The sequence below is a fragment of the Dermochelys coriacea genome, chromosome 2 (assembly GCF_009764565.3).
Source record: "Dermochelys coriacea isolate rDerCor1 chromosome 2, rDerCor1.pri.v4, whole genome shotgun sequence".
Lineage (NCBI taxonomy): Eukaryota > Metazoa > Chordata > Testudines > Dermochelyidae > Dermochelys > Dermochelys coriacea.
The window spans coordinates 184,937,744-184,953,505 of NC_050069.1; the positions used below are offsets into that span (position 1 = coordinate 184,937,744).

Sequence of the window (15,762 nt, forward strand, 5' to 3'; positions counted from 1 at the left end):
ACTATAGTGATGAGTGATGACACTCCATAGACTGGGAGAAAAGAGAGGACATGTGGTTTTGATCACCCTATCGTTTTTAAGTTTCCTTTTTCTGACTGGCATTACATTTACAGTTCCTGTCTTTGCTGGTGCTTAGATATTAAATGCTGACAGACCTTTTCCTTCACCTGATATTGAGCTGAGTTATCACATTCTGCCTAAAACAAGTGAAATATGAGATAAGAAACAAAACTGGGAAGAAGCATGCGAAGCTCTGCGTAGAACAGGGTCCTTGGTAACAGTGACCAGAATATAATTCAATGTAACATCCCTGTGGCGGGGAAGACACCACAGTGGCCCAACACTGTAGCATTTTATTTCAGAAAGGGGGACTACACAAAAACAAGGAGGTTAGTGAAACAGAAATTAAAAGGTGCAGCGCCAAAAGTGAAATACCTGCTAGCCGCATGGAGACTTTTTAAAGACACCATAATAGAAGCTCAACTGAAATGTAATACCCCAAATTAAAAAACATTGTAAGAGAATAAAAAAAAGCACCACCGTGGCTAAACAACACAGCAAAAGAAGCAATCAGAGGCAAAAAGGCATCCTTTAAAAAGTGGAAATTAAATCCTAGTGAGGAAAATAGAAAGGAGCATAATACTGGCAAATGAAATGTAAAAACGTAATTAGGAAGGCCAAAAAAGAATTTGTAAGAACAGCTAGCCAAAGACTCAAAAAGTAATAGCATTTTTTTTAAAAGTACATCAGAAGCAGGAAGCCTGTTAAACAACCAGTGGGGCCACTGGATGATCGAGATACTAAAGGACAATAAGGCCATTGCAGAGAAACTAAATGAATTCTTTGCATCAGTCTTCACGGCTGAGGATGTGAGGGAGATTCCCAAACCTGAACCATTCTTTTTAGGTGATAATCTGAGGAACTGTCCCAGATTGAGGTGTCATTAAAGGAAGTTTTGGAACAAACTGATAAACTAAACAGTAATAAGTCACCATGACCAGATGGTATTCATCCAAGAGTTCTGAAGGAACTCAAATGTGAAATTGCAGAACTGTAGTCTGTAACCTATCATTTAAATCAGCTTCTATACCAAATGACTGGAGGATAGCTAATATGATGCCAGTTTTTAAAAAGGGCTCCAGAGGTGACCCCGGCAATTACAGGCCAGTAAGCCTGACTTCAGTACTGGGCAAACTGGTTGAAACTATAGTAAAGAACAAATTTGTCAGACACAAATATGAACATAATTTGTTAGAGAAGAGTCAACATGTTTTTTATAAAGGGGAATCATGCCCCACCAATCTATTAGAATTCTTTGAGGGGGGTCAACAAGCATGTGGACAAAGGGGATCCAGTGGAGATAGTGTACTAGATTTTCTAGTAGAAAATAGACTTTAGATTTTCAGAAAGCCTTTGACAAAGTCCTTCACCAAAGGCTCTTAAGCAAAGTAAGCTGTCATGGGATTAGAGGGAAGGTCCTTTCATGGATTGGTAAGTGGTTCAAAGATAGGAAACAAAGGGTTGAAATAAATGGTCAGTTTTCAGAATGAAGAGAGGTATATAGCGGTGTCCTCCAGGGGTCAGTACTGGGGCCAGTCTTATTCAATATATTCATAAATGATCTGGAAAAAGGGGTAAACATTGAAGTGGCAAAATTTGCAGACGATACAGAATTGCTCAAAATAGTTAAGTCCCAGGCAGACTGTGAAGAGCTACAAAAGGATCTCTCAAAAGTGGGCAACAAAATGGCTGATGAAATTCAGTGTTGATAAATGCAAAATAATTCACACTGGAAAACATAATCCCAACTATATATACAAAATGATGGGGTCTAAATTGGCTGCTACAACTCAAGAAAGAGATCTTGGAGTCATTGTGGACAGTTCTCTGAAAACATCCACTCAATGTGCAGCGGCAGTCAAAAAAAGCAAACAGAATGTTGGGAATCATTAAGAAAGGGACAGATAATAAGACAGAAAATATCATATTGCCTCTATATAAATCCATGGTATGCCCACATCTTGAATACTGTGTGCAGATGTGGTCGCCCCATCTCAAAAAAGTTATATTGGAATTGGAAAAAGTTCAGAAAAGGGCAACAAAAATGACTAGGGGTATGGAACAGTTGCCATATGAGGAGAGATTAATAAGACTGGGACTTTTCCGCTTGGAAGAGAGATGACTAAGGGGGGTGGGGATGTGATTGAGGTCTATAAAATCATGACTGGTGTGGAGAAAGTAAATAAGGAAGTGTTATTACACCTTCTCATAACACAAGAACTAGGGTCACCAAATGAAATTAATAAGCAGCAGGTTTAACACAAACAAGGAAGTGGTTTTTTTCCACACAATGCAGTTAACCTGTGGAACTCCTTGCCAGAGGAAGGCCAAGACTATAGGGTTAAAAAAAGAACTAGATAAGTTCATGGAGGAAAGGTCCATCAATGGCTATTAGTCAGGATGGACAGGGATGGTGTCCCTAGCCTCTGTTTGCCAGAAGCTGGGAATGGGCAATGGGATGGATCACTTGGTGTTCTCCTGTTCTGTTCATTCCCTCTGGGGCACCTGGCATTGGCCACTATCGGAAGACAGGATACTGGGCTAGATGGATCTTTGGTCTGACCCAGTATGGCCGTTCTTATGTTCTTAACGTGGTCTGAAGTACATCTTATTTTCCTCCTGTTTTTTTATTTCAGTCTTTAGCAGAAGCTTCTGATAAGTTGAAAGTCAATTCAGTAAAATCAAATACACTCAAACACACATGCACGTAAAAGTCTTCTGTGCTCTGGAAACCTCTTCAAACCTACAGATATTTGATTTTCAACCTTCCCCATTGCTGCCGTTAGAGAGAGAAATTCTCTCTCTTTTTTTTAATTCAGCTGGTCATCTACACTGCCATTAAACTCATGACTGGCCAGTGTCAGCTGACTTGGGCTCGGGGTACAGTGCTATAAAATGACAGTGTAGACATTTGTGCGCAGGCTGGAGCCTGGGCTCTGGGAGCCCATGAAGGGGGAGAGACCCAGAGTAAAGCTTCAGCCTGAGCCCAAACGTCTACACTGCAACTTTATAGTTCTGCAGCCTAAGATCAGCAAGCCCAAGTCACCTGACATGAGCCAGCTATGGGTGTTTTATTACAGTATAGACATCCTCAAAGTACTACTTCAAGAAACTGCCTTAAGATTCATAGATTCATAGATACTAAGGTCAGAAGGGACCATTCTGATCATCTAGTCCGACCTCCTGCACAACGCAGGCCACAGAATCTCACCCACCCACTCCTACGAAAAACCTCACCTATGTCTGAGCTATTGAAATCCTCAAATCGTGGTTTAAAGACTTCAAGCAGCAGAGAATTCTCCCTCAAGTGACCCGTGCCCCATGCTACAGAGGAAGGCGAAAAACCTGGGAGCTCCCGTTATCCTGTAGTGCTCCCTTGAATGGGGAAGGCTCTCCCTTGTTTGGTCTGAAAGGAAGCAACTGCCTCTATGCCAAATCCTCCTTTTGCAACTCTAGCACAAGGGAATTGCACCCAAAAAACTGAGAGCAACACTTGGCCTCCCATCTTTAAGGCCAAGCTTAAAGCATATTATTGTTCCATGTCTTGGTCATTTCTACAGGAATTTTACCTTTTGGGTTATTTTGAATGGGTTGTAATGCATTTTAGGATGCACTATATGAAAAGCACTAAAGTAGCTTTTCATTGTACCCATCCTATTCTGTATATTGGAACCGGTTATATATATTTGACCTTTACCTCCTGACTTGACATCTGTAAAAAGAACAAACTGAGACAATAAGAGAGCCCACACTAAAAGGCAGAATTGGGCTCATTGTACTTGATGACAAAGAGGGATGTGATGTGTACATTTTCTGTAGGATAATGATGTTTCTTTATTTGGGATCTGATTTACTATAGAAAATTCTTTCCTGGGTATCTGGCTGGTGAATCTTGCCAATGTGCTCAGGGTTTAGCTGATTGCCATATTTGGAGTCGGGAAGGAATTTTCCTCCAGGGCAGATTGGAGAGGCCCTGGAGGTTTTTTTGCCTTCCTCTGTAGCATGGGGCATGGTTGACTGGAGGGAGGCTTCTCTGCTCCTTGAAGTTTTGAACCATGATTTAAGGACTTCAATAGCTCAGACATGGGTGAGGTTTTTCATAGGAGTGGGTAGGTGACGTTCTGTGGCCTGCGCTGTGCAGGAGGTCGGACTAGATGATCAGAATGGTCCCTTCTGACCTTAGTATCTATGAATCTATGTTTCATGTTCCATTGTTTTAATTTTGCCTTCAGTGAAAAGAGCAGCATAGAGAGCCTGCTGTCTGCGTTGTAGGTTTCTTGTTAGCTCTTGAGCTACAGTAAGATTTTGACAAGATAGAAGATCGTGCTATGCAGAGCTCATCATACAGTACCATACTCAACCGTGCTGTTCAGTTCGTATATCAGTGCTCCATTTAAGGTGAGCCTGGAATCCTTTTGGATGACAAAAAAAAAAAAATATCAAACCATCTGAATCCAAGCAGAGATTTTCCTGGACTCTTTCTCTCAGTGACCTTTACAAGTCTTCAAAACATGTATCAGCCTTTCCCTTCACTCCAATCAATAAAGAATTTTAAGCCATACACTCATTACCCTTAAATATCACAGATGATGGAAAATATGAATGGAAGGAATAAAAGGTGTTATCTTATTACAATGAAAATTCAGAATCACAACTGACCAGAGCAGAAGTGGGTTGGCACAAGCTATTCCATTTAGAAGCAGGAAACACGATGAGATTTCCTGAAAAACTGCCTTTTTTGTTTCAACAGCCCTATGGCCCATAGTTACACAGCTTATCGGGAATAATTGAGCTATATCAAATATTAATATTCAGTTACCACATGCAGTCCATAATAAAATGCTATAAAATCAGACATGGCTATGGGAAGAAGAGATGGAGGGGACTGCTGTAATAGAGCAGCACTTTGTGTATGAGAAGCAGTTCCATATGTCACTTTACAGGGTGTCTAGACTGTAGAGTACCATGTGGTAAAATAAACACAAAACATCTTTTCCTTGCACCGTCAAGGGGAAGATGCACCAACAGCTGCATAGCAGAGGTCTCAGCTATTCGCCTGACTTCTCCAGGCAACCAGAGAAAGTAGGTCACATTAGCTTCAACTCAGCAGGGATAAAAGGTTTCTTTCTGTAGCAAAAGGGCTAAAGTGTAGGCTAGGAAGCCCTTCAAAGGGAAGCCCTGGGGATATCCAGCTCAGGATGCAGGTAGGGCCAAACTGATGGTTTGTAGTATGGCTCTGCTTCAGGCCTTGCCTGTTTAAATTGTGTCATAAAGGAAGCTGAACAAAGGCAAAGGGTGTATAAGAACTTGACTTGTGGGAGCTGCGCTTGCTGCAGGGAGTAGGCCCCACCTATCTAGAGCAATAATATTTTGGAATTGTATTGGTTTTCAGTCTTACTAATGTACACCATCCACAGCATTAGTGAGAGACAGTTAAAAATGTGAAGCAAAGTTATTCTGAGTTTATATTCTCAGCTGTATACATTTTTTGAACTAATACTTGAGATCAAATCCACATTGGCCTGTTAGGTTTAAATAACCTGTTGTCCTCAATCAGACCCACACCAACCATACTACTTTTGCTCTTGGCCTCTAGTATTTCATGGTGTTAATACTCTGTCCCATCCTCCTGGCCTCTGATCTCAAACAGGAAACTATTCTCCTCTAAAGATTTTGTTTAAGGCTATAAACCTTATATATAATAGTACTTGAGGACCTGTCCCCAGATCCTGTATGCCCAAGATCAGGAAGCAGCACTATCTTCAACTGCCACATTATATTTAAACTTTATTTAAAATACCTTTTAAATTCAGAGGCTTCCTGTTTAGTATAGGTGTGACCCAAGAACCTCTTCCACAAGGAGGTACAGAAGGCTTACAGGCATCTTGAGATGCACATCAAAGGTTTGTTTGAGTATATTTGGGGGAGCAGGAAGACAAAGGAGATGCCTGGGCATCCCTCATCAAGGAAGTAAATGGACAGCAAATTTCTTTTGTAAAAGAGGGGTCACAACCAGGCTTGGTTGAAAATGTTGGAGTAGACTTTGGGTGAGATAAGCTTCTTTAGACAGAAGGTTAATCTATTACTTCACTGAAGTCTCTCGAAAGCATGTTATGATTTTGTTGTGTATGTAATCATTTGTTTCCAATATTCTTACTCTCCATCATTGGAATCTCTGTTCTTTGATAATAAATTTATTCTTATTTTCACCATAAATACATCTCAGCGCTGTGGTGTTAAGGAAAGTGAAGGGCCTGAGTAGAAGTTTACAAACTGGTGTACGCTGTTCCTTTGGGAACAGCAGGCCTAGGTAAGTCAGTGGGTGTTCATTGGAGAAAGGGCTAGACACTGCAGGAAATGCTCTGAGGACTTGGGAGGTGGTGTGTGCCTATCGCTACCTGTACAAAGAGAGCAAGACCTACAGAGGCTTGGAAAGCTGTGCTTGTTCTGCAAGAGATTGGTGGTTTCAGGGAGCTGACCCAAAGCAGGCATAGACAAGACTCCTTCATGCTAAGGTAGTGGTGAGGTGGTCTTACAACCCTGAGTACCTTTGGGGAACGTCACAATGGGAATATCACTAAATACAGCTGAAGTCCTGGACAGTCTTGTCTTCTGCAGACCCACCATCCATTTAAAAATTTTGCAGGAGGGCTCCAGGCCCCAAGAACACTGGAAAAGTTAGCTAAGACAGGATCAATGCCGCAAACTGAAAAAACCCAGCATACTAGTATCCTTAGATAAGAGAGCCAGAGAACCTCACAACATACAAGGTGCCACATCCTTATCAGCTCTGCCACATCCACATCAGCTCCCTGAACTCCATGTAGTTACACCAGTTTACACTGTCCAATGTACAGCTCAGAAAACAAACATATTTTCTTACATCAAACCTGGCATTTTGAAACCTGTCACCACGCTGAAGAACATGGTGCTGCGGCAGGTTTCTGTCTAATACTTGAGCTAAGGAAGTGTGTTACTTTTTCTACATGAAAGTATTCACTGCCCCACTCTAATTTTTCCTGAGGAATAACATGGGCCCGGTTCTCCTCTCACTTACTCACTTTTACAGTAGTATAACTCCATTGATTTTAACAGAATTGCTCCTGCTTTATATCATTTTATGTGGGAGAATAATCATCCCAGGTGAAGTGAATCACCTGTAACCCCGAGTGTGCCGGCCAACATTCTTGAGTAACAGCCTCCCTGTTGGCCTATTGATGGCTGGCATGGACCTCCTCCCAATGACATGTAGAGGATGCAGCCTCTGTGCTACCATCCTGCCTGCACCCCTCTCTCTATCTCTTCTTCTGCAGCCCTATTGCAAAGCTGGTGTGGCAAACCTCCACACTTGGGCAAATTTACACATAATCTCTGTAGGGTGAATCAGAATAGTAATTAACACTTTGGAATGCAGTGAAACAGTGTGGGACTTTCATTCTATTTGATTCATTATAATGAATGACATTTTACCATATTTTCTAGCAATACAGCCAACAGAACCCATGTTCATCAAAACCCAACAGGGCAAAATTTGGCTCCATAGCTTCTGAGTTGTGATACCTACGTGTGTCATCATGGGGAGACATCTGTTATTTGGGTCAAGCTGCAACCTATGTTAACTACACAGCTTAAAATGTGAGATCAAGGAGCCCATGATCATGTCAATGGGCTGGTTGGTATGGATCACCAGCTCAAGTTCCTTTGCACTAGTAATCTCAAGAACATCTCTGTGGTCACATATGGTCTGGGAACGCCACTCTGCATATTCTCTGTCACACACAAACAAAATAATCCTTACCAACAATCATGTGGTTGCAGACGTCACAGAAAGTGGGTTTTTTGAAGACGTGCTCTTGGAAAACATGAACCTGATTGTTTTCTGCCTGCTGTTGGAGTTTGATAGGTGTGGAGGACTGGCTCTCTGAGCTGGGAAGCTGGCCGGTGCTGGTGCTCACCTCAGGCAGCAAATCAACTTGTAATTTCACGTCACTGTTCGTCCTCTGGAAAAAGTTATCTGCGCTTTTACTCCGTAAGCTTTTGGTCTTGAAAGAGAGCGATCTTTTCAGTTTCTGGAGCTGCAATGCAATAGCAGAAGAGTTGGTCACTTTTTTTCTTTTTAAACACACAGCAAGTCAGGGTCATGTTGTGAGGTGTATTGTCAACTTTGTGCATACATGTAAATTCCCACTGATATTAACAGTATGTTGGGAATGGATTATCCCAGTGATGGGACTGCAATGTAATGACTCCACTCCAGTGAGCTACATAATCCACTCCAAAATCCAACTAGCAATTTGAGAGTTAAGACAAGAGCTTGCAAGGAGAAAACTCATTACTCCTGTAGGCTCTAACAAACAACTCTATTGCTGCCTTCTTAATAGGTACAACAACAAAGTCATTACAGAGTGTTATACACATACATCCTGGGGAGAATATATGTTCCTGTGTATTCAAGCCTTACAGAAATTAAAGTGCCATACACCTATGGCATACAGTCCTTGAGTGGCAGGTAAGGCTATTTCAAGAACAGCTGCTAAAAGATGCTGGAAGAGGAATGAATTCAGTGAGGTAGATTATTTATTTTTTAAAAATCTTCCTTTACAATTCAGTGGAAACAGATATATTTAATATTTACTGGGTTTTGTCCTAGAAATCCTGGTTTTAAAAATAAAAATTAGTAAAGATCAAGAGTTACAGCACTATATGTTTTACCAAAATGTCTGTGTTATTTTCCTGTAAATCAGGCTGGCACTGGTACTGTGTCAGTGCTCCCCCAAAGAATTAGCAGTGCTATGAAGGGCAGTGGGTGAGATCTGGTACCTATCATGGTGTGAGTTACAGAACTTGGCAGATTTGACAGGCTCTGAAGTCTAAAGAGGGCAAACAGTCAGGGGAAAGAAAAGCATGCTGGGAAAACCTAAGCTGCATCTCCTTTCATGTTCATTTATCTGACATACAGCATGTCCATTTTGCCTATCACACAGTATTATTTCAACTACAGCAATGCTGGGCGTTATTTTCTTTCTTGAAATTTTCCATGCCACATAGAGTCTGTCTGTGCTAACTAGGAGCATTTGTTTAGACTAGAAACTATTTACACTGGAAACAATGGCAATTGGAAGTGATAATTCAAATTAATGGAAGGGAATGAGCTTACATACTTTCCTGAAAGTGCATGGTACAGGTCTGTAATCCTGGCACGAGACCTGATGTAGTAGACTTGGAGCTCTGTTATAACCACTTTCCACCTCTGCTCCCATTTTTTTTTAATTATGAAGCCTGTAGCAGATATTAGTGGCCAGAGGCTTCATAAAATGGTGTGTCCCCCTGTTATGAATGGGAGATAGCCTCATCTCCATACCAGGCAGCCATAGGAACGGGCACAAGGGATACTCAGGCTCTTTTCCTATATTTCTCCACAGTCAATTCCATTGGTCCAATGAACATGCAAGGAGGTTCCACTGCCTTAGCTCAGCTCTCCAGGTTAACAGTAGTCCAGATTGCTCTGTTGTAAAATTCTCGGTACTCCTGTTTTACACCCTTCAATGTAATTAACTTTTTCTCACTAGTGACTTCTACATGGAGGCTTCATGTGTGGCAAGCCCGGGTGGAACATACAGCATACTAGCCTGCTGTTCACTCTGCAACTGCACACTAAAAGTGCTTTGATGTCAGTCTCCATGTCGATAATTCCTTCCTGGGAGAGATCGTGACAACCCCTAAAGTGAGTTGTCAGATACATTTTCTTTTTTGGCATGCAGAAAGATCCCCGAGGAGCTGTTCAAAGCAAATGCTAACGTGTTTGCTAAAGACTCACTTACTTCCATTACTCTCCAGGAGAATCATTACCAAACAGAGATCAAATGGTTAACTACCAAGCACAAGGACAAAGTAGCTGCCGATTTCCAAGGCTACATCCACTGAAGCTACTGGGAATTTCTCAGCCTGAGAAACACTGTACAACAGCACCAGCAAAATGGCTTATATTCCCCATCTTGGGTATTAAGCCATTAGCCCCCACTAACAGAGTCTCAACTGAAGTTACTTCATATCCCCAGTGACAGACATGAGATCAGCAATTAAAAAGATAGATCTCCTGCACATAGCAGCATAAGGTGACTGTAATGGCATTCATTATTGATTTGCTACCCATTTCTGCAGTGCCGCGTGAAGTTAATTAAATCTCAAACATTACTATACTTCCGCCATGGGCAGAAGACTAAACTGTACTATAAAGTGTTTTAGCACAAAAAACAAAACAAAACAACCCCCTCACAAAAAACCCTGCCTAGTTCGACAGATTAAGATTCATTGAATATTATTTACTCAGTGTCGTTTGCCAGAGAAGAGCTCCACTGAAACCTAGACAGAGAGGCTCAAAGTTTTCAAAAAAGCCACAACCTGAATGCCACTTGTGTGTGCAAATTTATGCATGCAAATTCTCTTGTGCACACTGTTACCAATTTGTGCACAGTGTTACCAAAATGATAGAATTTGCACAGTCAGATTGCATTTGAAATTGCACTTGATGAAACAGACGAGTTGTACACATGTAAATCCGGTCACCTTATATGCAAGTAAAAGTGCAAAAATTGTAGCCTGAGTGGTTATATATGATAGTAATGAACACATTTGGAAGCCCTAGACCTGATTCTCTATGGTTTTGCACCTAGTGTAGTTAATTACACACACGTGCAATTTAAGTGCAAATCCTGGTACGGCAGTGTTTTTTTTACCCACTATGCACAGATATAAATGACAGGACAAGGTGCATATGTAACACTGACAGACCCCAGTCATTGGCAGGCTCTTAGCTAAGGCTGTAGACAAGACTCATTGATCTCTCTCTAAGTGGTCTTGGTGCCACTACATGGGATAGAGCACCGCACCCAGGAGGTGTGTGGGTTACACATAGGCAATGGAGAATTAGGTCCCATGTTTTGAAAGTTTGATGGAAACTATTTATCTGTAACTACATTGTGAGGAGAAATTGGCCCATTAGAGAATCCTAAAATGTGCTATTGGATGTGAATGCATATCTTTGCTTCTGATTTATCCTAATCTACTAGAGGGAGGATGATGCAAGCAACCAGCTAACTGGGGAGAGTTGAAGACTTTTGTGAAAATGTAAATAGCAAAAGATGTAAAATATAGTATTAGTCACATACATGATTATGCTGCAGTCAAACCAACACTGATTCTTTAAACAAAGATTTCTGTTTAAGCTAATTCATTTTGTTGAACACTGAAAGAGATCTTCAAAGGCATGTCATGAAACAGTCACATACACGATTTGCCTGATTTTTATCTCTTTTAGACAAATTTAATGCTACTGTGAGGCTACTGACTTACTGGAGCTAATATGATCTTTCGCTGGTGTAAGTGAGATCAGAATCAGACTGAACATTTTAGCTCATCAGAGCAAAAAACGTACACAGTTTCAAGATTTTTAATCTCTCTCTAGAGACAAGGCCACAACAAAACCCCAGATCTGAATTCCAGAGAACTTTGAGCTACAAACAAAGTTTACACCTAGATCTTGATCCTAGCTGCTGAAGACAGCAGCAACCCAAACTTCTAGGATTACCAACCCCCACAATTCGAAAATAATGAGTCAAGGCCTGAAACCCCTCACTCCCCATTAGATTACTTAAAGACATCTCATGATTCTTAAGCCAATACATGTGGGATACTTTTCTGGTTTTAGGCTTTAGGGTTACTTTTTTTTCTGCAAGCATAAGAGCTAGAAACTTTCACTTATAAATAAAATAAAAGTAAGCTGAGATACTCATGAGTTCAGAAACTGGGGGTTTAAGACTCCCCCCCCCCAACAAAATATTGCAAGACTTACAATAAAAATCACACAGATGAACCATAGAAGGCTTGAGTTCACTGTCTGATTTGAAACCCAGCATGTTTCTGTGCCTTTGAAATTAGGCACAAAAGTTTGCCAATCCCTAGTTAAAAGCATTATATCATCCAAGCAAATTCTGACTGCACACATTGTACCCTGAAGGCAGGACACAGATAACTGCAATAGCAACTTCTAAGAGCTGATTAACCTTTTCCTGGGTATCTTATACCACAATCTCTTCCTCCCCTACTGTATCACTGAGTATTCCAACCCCAAAGATTCTAGTAGCTTCACAGAAATAATAGTCTCACATTGTTTCCTCTGTTCCTTATTTCCTATGGCTTTACTGTGTGTGTCCTGATGCCTCCCAAGGTCTGGGAGAGTGAGGGATCGTTTTCCAGGTTAGGTTGTAGATCGTTGATAATGTGCTCACTCTCACAGACCTTGGGAGGCAGACCAGTCCTCGTTTACAGATAACCCCCCAACCTGAAGCAAATACTTACCAGCAACTACACGCCACACTACAGAAACACTAACCCAGGAACTAATCCCTGTAGCAAATCTCGTTGCCTACTCTCTCCCCATTTTAGTGACACCATTGGAGGACCCAACCACATCAGTCACACCATCAGGGGCTCATTCACCTGCACATCTACTAATGTTATATATGCCATCATGTGCCAGCAATGCCCCTCTGCCACGTACATTGGCCAAACCGGACAGTCCCTACGTAAAAGAATAAATGGACACAAATCAGACATCAGGAATGGTAACATACAAAAGCCAGTAAGAGAACACTTCAATCTTCCTGGACATTCTATAACAGATTTAAAAGTAGCTATACTCGAACATAAAAAAAGCTTCAGAAACAGATTTCAAAGAGAAACTGCAGAACTAAAATTCATTTGCAAATTTAACACCATTAATTTGGGCTTGAATAAGGACTGGCAATGGCTGGCTCACTACAAAAGCAGCTTTGCCTCTCCTGGAATTGACACCTCCTCATCAATTATTGGGAGTGGACTACATCCACCCTGATTGAATTAGTCCTGTCAACACCAGTTCTCCACTTGTGAGGTAATTCCCTTCTCTTCATGTGTCATTATATAATGCCTGCATCTGTACTTTTCACTCCATATATCTGAAGAAGTGGTTTTTTATCCTCGAAAGCTTATGCCCAAATAAATCTGTTAGTCCTTAAGGTGCTACCAGACTCCTTGTTTTTATTAGAATTAGTGGCATCATTGTAAGCATGTGGTTCCACTTGGACATGCATACTCTGCTCTAACTCTGGGGCCCTAAAGTTGGCTGCTCTCAAACAATAGAGAAATAAGCGATAGCAAAACCCCCTTGAGTGAAATTGTGCCCTGATAGGTATATGTGCAATTCCCACTGGTTTCAATGCGAGTTGTGCCCACCTGTACCAGGGATGAGTTTTGTCTTAGAAACACGAGCGGCCAACTGTTCGTTACTTCTCTGGTTTAAGATACACATGGAAAGTGGAAGGAGCCAAGAGATTTTGATTCCTTTTTAATTCTGGTTTCATGCAACTAAAACAATTTTGTCCATCCAGGTTTTTATCTTCTGTCTTGCTTGTTGTAACCACCACCTCCTCCTCCACCTCTCTAGTACCACCCACATCACCCTGTTCTGTCCACTTCAAAATGTATCCCATGCTCACTTAACTGATCACGTAACCCCACTCTGAATCCCTCGGGTGGCTTCTCTGCCTCCACCACATCAGTTTTAAGCTTCTTGGGCTCACTGTCAAGGTCCTGCTCTACATTTCATTCACCCTCCCTTCCCCACGGAGTTTACTTTATTCCCTATCAGATTGCCCCTTGTCTTCTGCTCTCCACCAGCAATGGCAGCAGATTGCACTCCTCTCTCTGGGGCCAGAGGGAGAGTTCTCCCTGTGGGAGGACTGTAATGCTTCCTGGGGGGGGGGTGCCCAGGGGTTCTGAGGCACATGGCTACCACCTACCCTTAGTGTGAGGAACTCTTGTCTGTGTCTGCTGTGGGTCCGTTACTAGCCACAAACCTCTGGCAACACAAGCCTGCCTTGCAGGCCCCGCTCTTTCTTTACAGGTTAATGATAGACACATGCCAACCTCTGAATCCTACAAGTGTCACCTTGGAGTGCCCAGCTCCTGTTCCACAGGCCACTCACAGAATTCCCAGATATTGCATTCCCAAAGGAACCGTTCAATGCAGCTTATTGGTTACACCACAGAACACAGCTCCGCTTAACACACAGCACTTAGATTTGTTTACAGGGAAACCAACTATACATTTATTTAACAAAGAACAGAGATTAACATGATAGCAAACAGAAGTACTGGAAACAACAGGTTACATTCAGAAAAACCATAACAGACATACTGAAGGCTAAACTTAACGAATAAGACACTGTCATGTCATAAGAGCAAAAAGCTCCCCCAAAATGCCAGCATATTACAGCCAGGCTTGGTTGGGATCTTCTGTTCATGAAACAAGCATGCTGTTCTCTTGCCTCCTCAGTGGAAAGACCCAGAGTTTTCCTCTGTCCCTACAGGTATATTCTAAAAATCCTTGGCTTGCACTTGTAAACAGGCTAATCCCTGCTGATTGTGCTTTCCTGTCTAGTGTTCTCCCTGGAGACTTTGCAATTACTCCACTAGCATTTTGCTCAGACTGTAAATGGACGCCCATTGTGAACCACACAGAGTGCTGAACTGACATGTAAACAGGTAGATCAAAATCTCTTGCCTGAGTCTAACCAGTTTCTCACCTTTTCTTATGACCAACCCTTGTGACCAAGACCAACCCCTTAAGTACATATAACTCCTTACATATTATCCGTACGTACATTTCACAATGCATAAGATGACCTGTGTGACACAGGCTTTCATCAGAGACCTTACATGACACCCTTTGGTGAACTAGTATGTAGATGCCAGACCTAGGGGGATCCCTGTAACCCTTATGTAACCCTTATGTATCCCTGTGCCCTCTGCCAGTTGTCACCAAGAGGTCCCTGGGTCACAAGGACAGGCAGGGATACCGAGGCTGTCCTCTCCTGGAAGTTCTGCTTTGCAATCTGGAGCAGCATTTGTGGAGGTTGCCCAAGAGACAGGGCAGCCCAGTACATTTCCCAGCCTGTCTAGCTCCATCCTCTATCCAACCACCCCCACTGTCAGTTTTGGAGGCTGGCTCTGCACCTCCCTGTGAGGGAGGCCAGTAAAGGGCTTGTGCCACTGCAAAAGGGCGGTGCGTGAATTCACGGCATGACTCCAAGGCCAAATAGTTTAGCCTTAGCTCTAGTCACCTCCTCTCCCACTACACTGCCAAAAATAAACCAACAAGAAAAAGTAAGCACGCTCCCTTTCCCTAGTCAGGTGCTACGATAGCATGATGGGAATTATAAATAATGAGGGATATTGAGGAAATTGGACTTACTCACCCACACATTTCTTCAGCTGCAAATTTTACAAAAATGCACCAGTTTTGCTTAACTCTGTTCACTGGTAACACAGAGAATAAAAATGTGGCACTGACAGACCACCAACTGCTGCCAGGTAAACCCCCCCACCCCCAGCCCTTCCTGACAGAACCATTTTTTCCCTCCAGCTTTTCAGAGTCAGATTTAAAAGCATTAGACTCTTGTATTGTGGCAAGGGAAGGACTTCATTGCACCAGGTTCAGGGAGCATTCTCCAGACTCACCAAACAACACATCAGGTGCATTATCTGCTACCATGAGGACTGTGACCAAAAGCATGTCAAATAAGGGGAAGAACAAATGGTTGACAAACAGATAATCTTCTACCGAGTACACTTTGTGTTCTAGGCCAAGAAGCATTCAATTTC

General features: G+C 42.1%; 1 protein-coding gene across 1 annotated transcript in view; it reads right to left on the minus strand.

Moving 5' to 3' along the window:
* The window catches only part of STAC (SH3 and cysteine rich domain), a 118,378-nt gene that overhangs the window by 79,424 nt on the left and 23,192 nt on the right, over window positions 1–15,762 (minus strand). Inside the window, exon 2 of the mRNA XM_038390974.2 lies at window positions 7,859–8,135. Coding sequence (XP_038246902.1) covers window positions 7,859–8,135 — 277 coding nt within the window. The remainder of the gene's footprint in view (window positions 1–7,858; window positions 8,136–15,762) is intronic.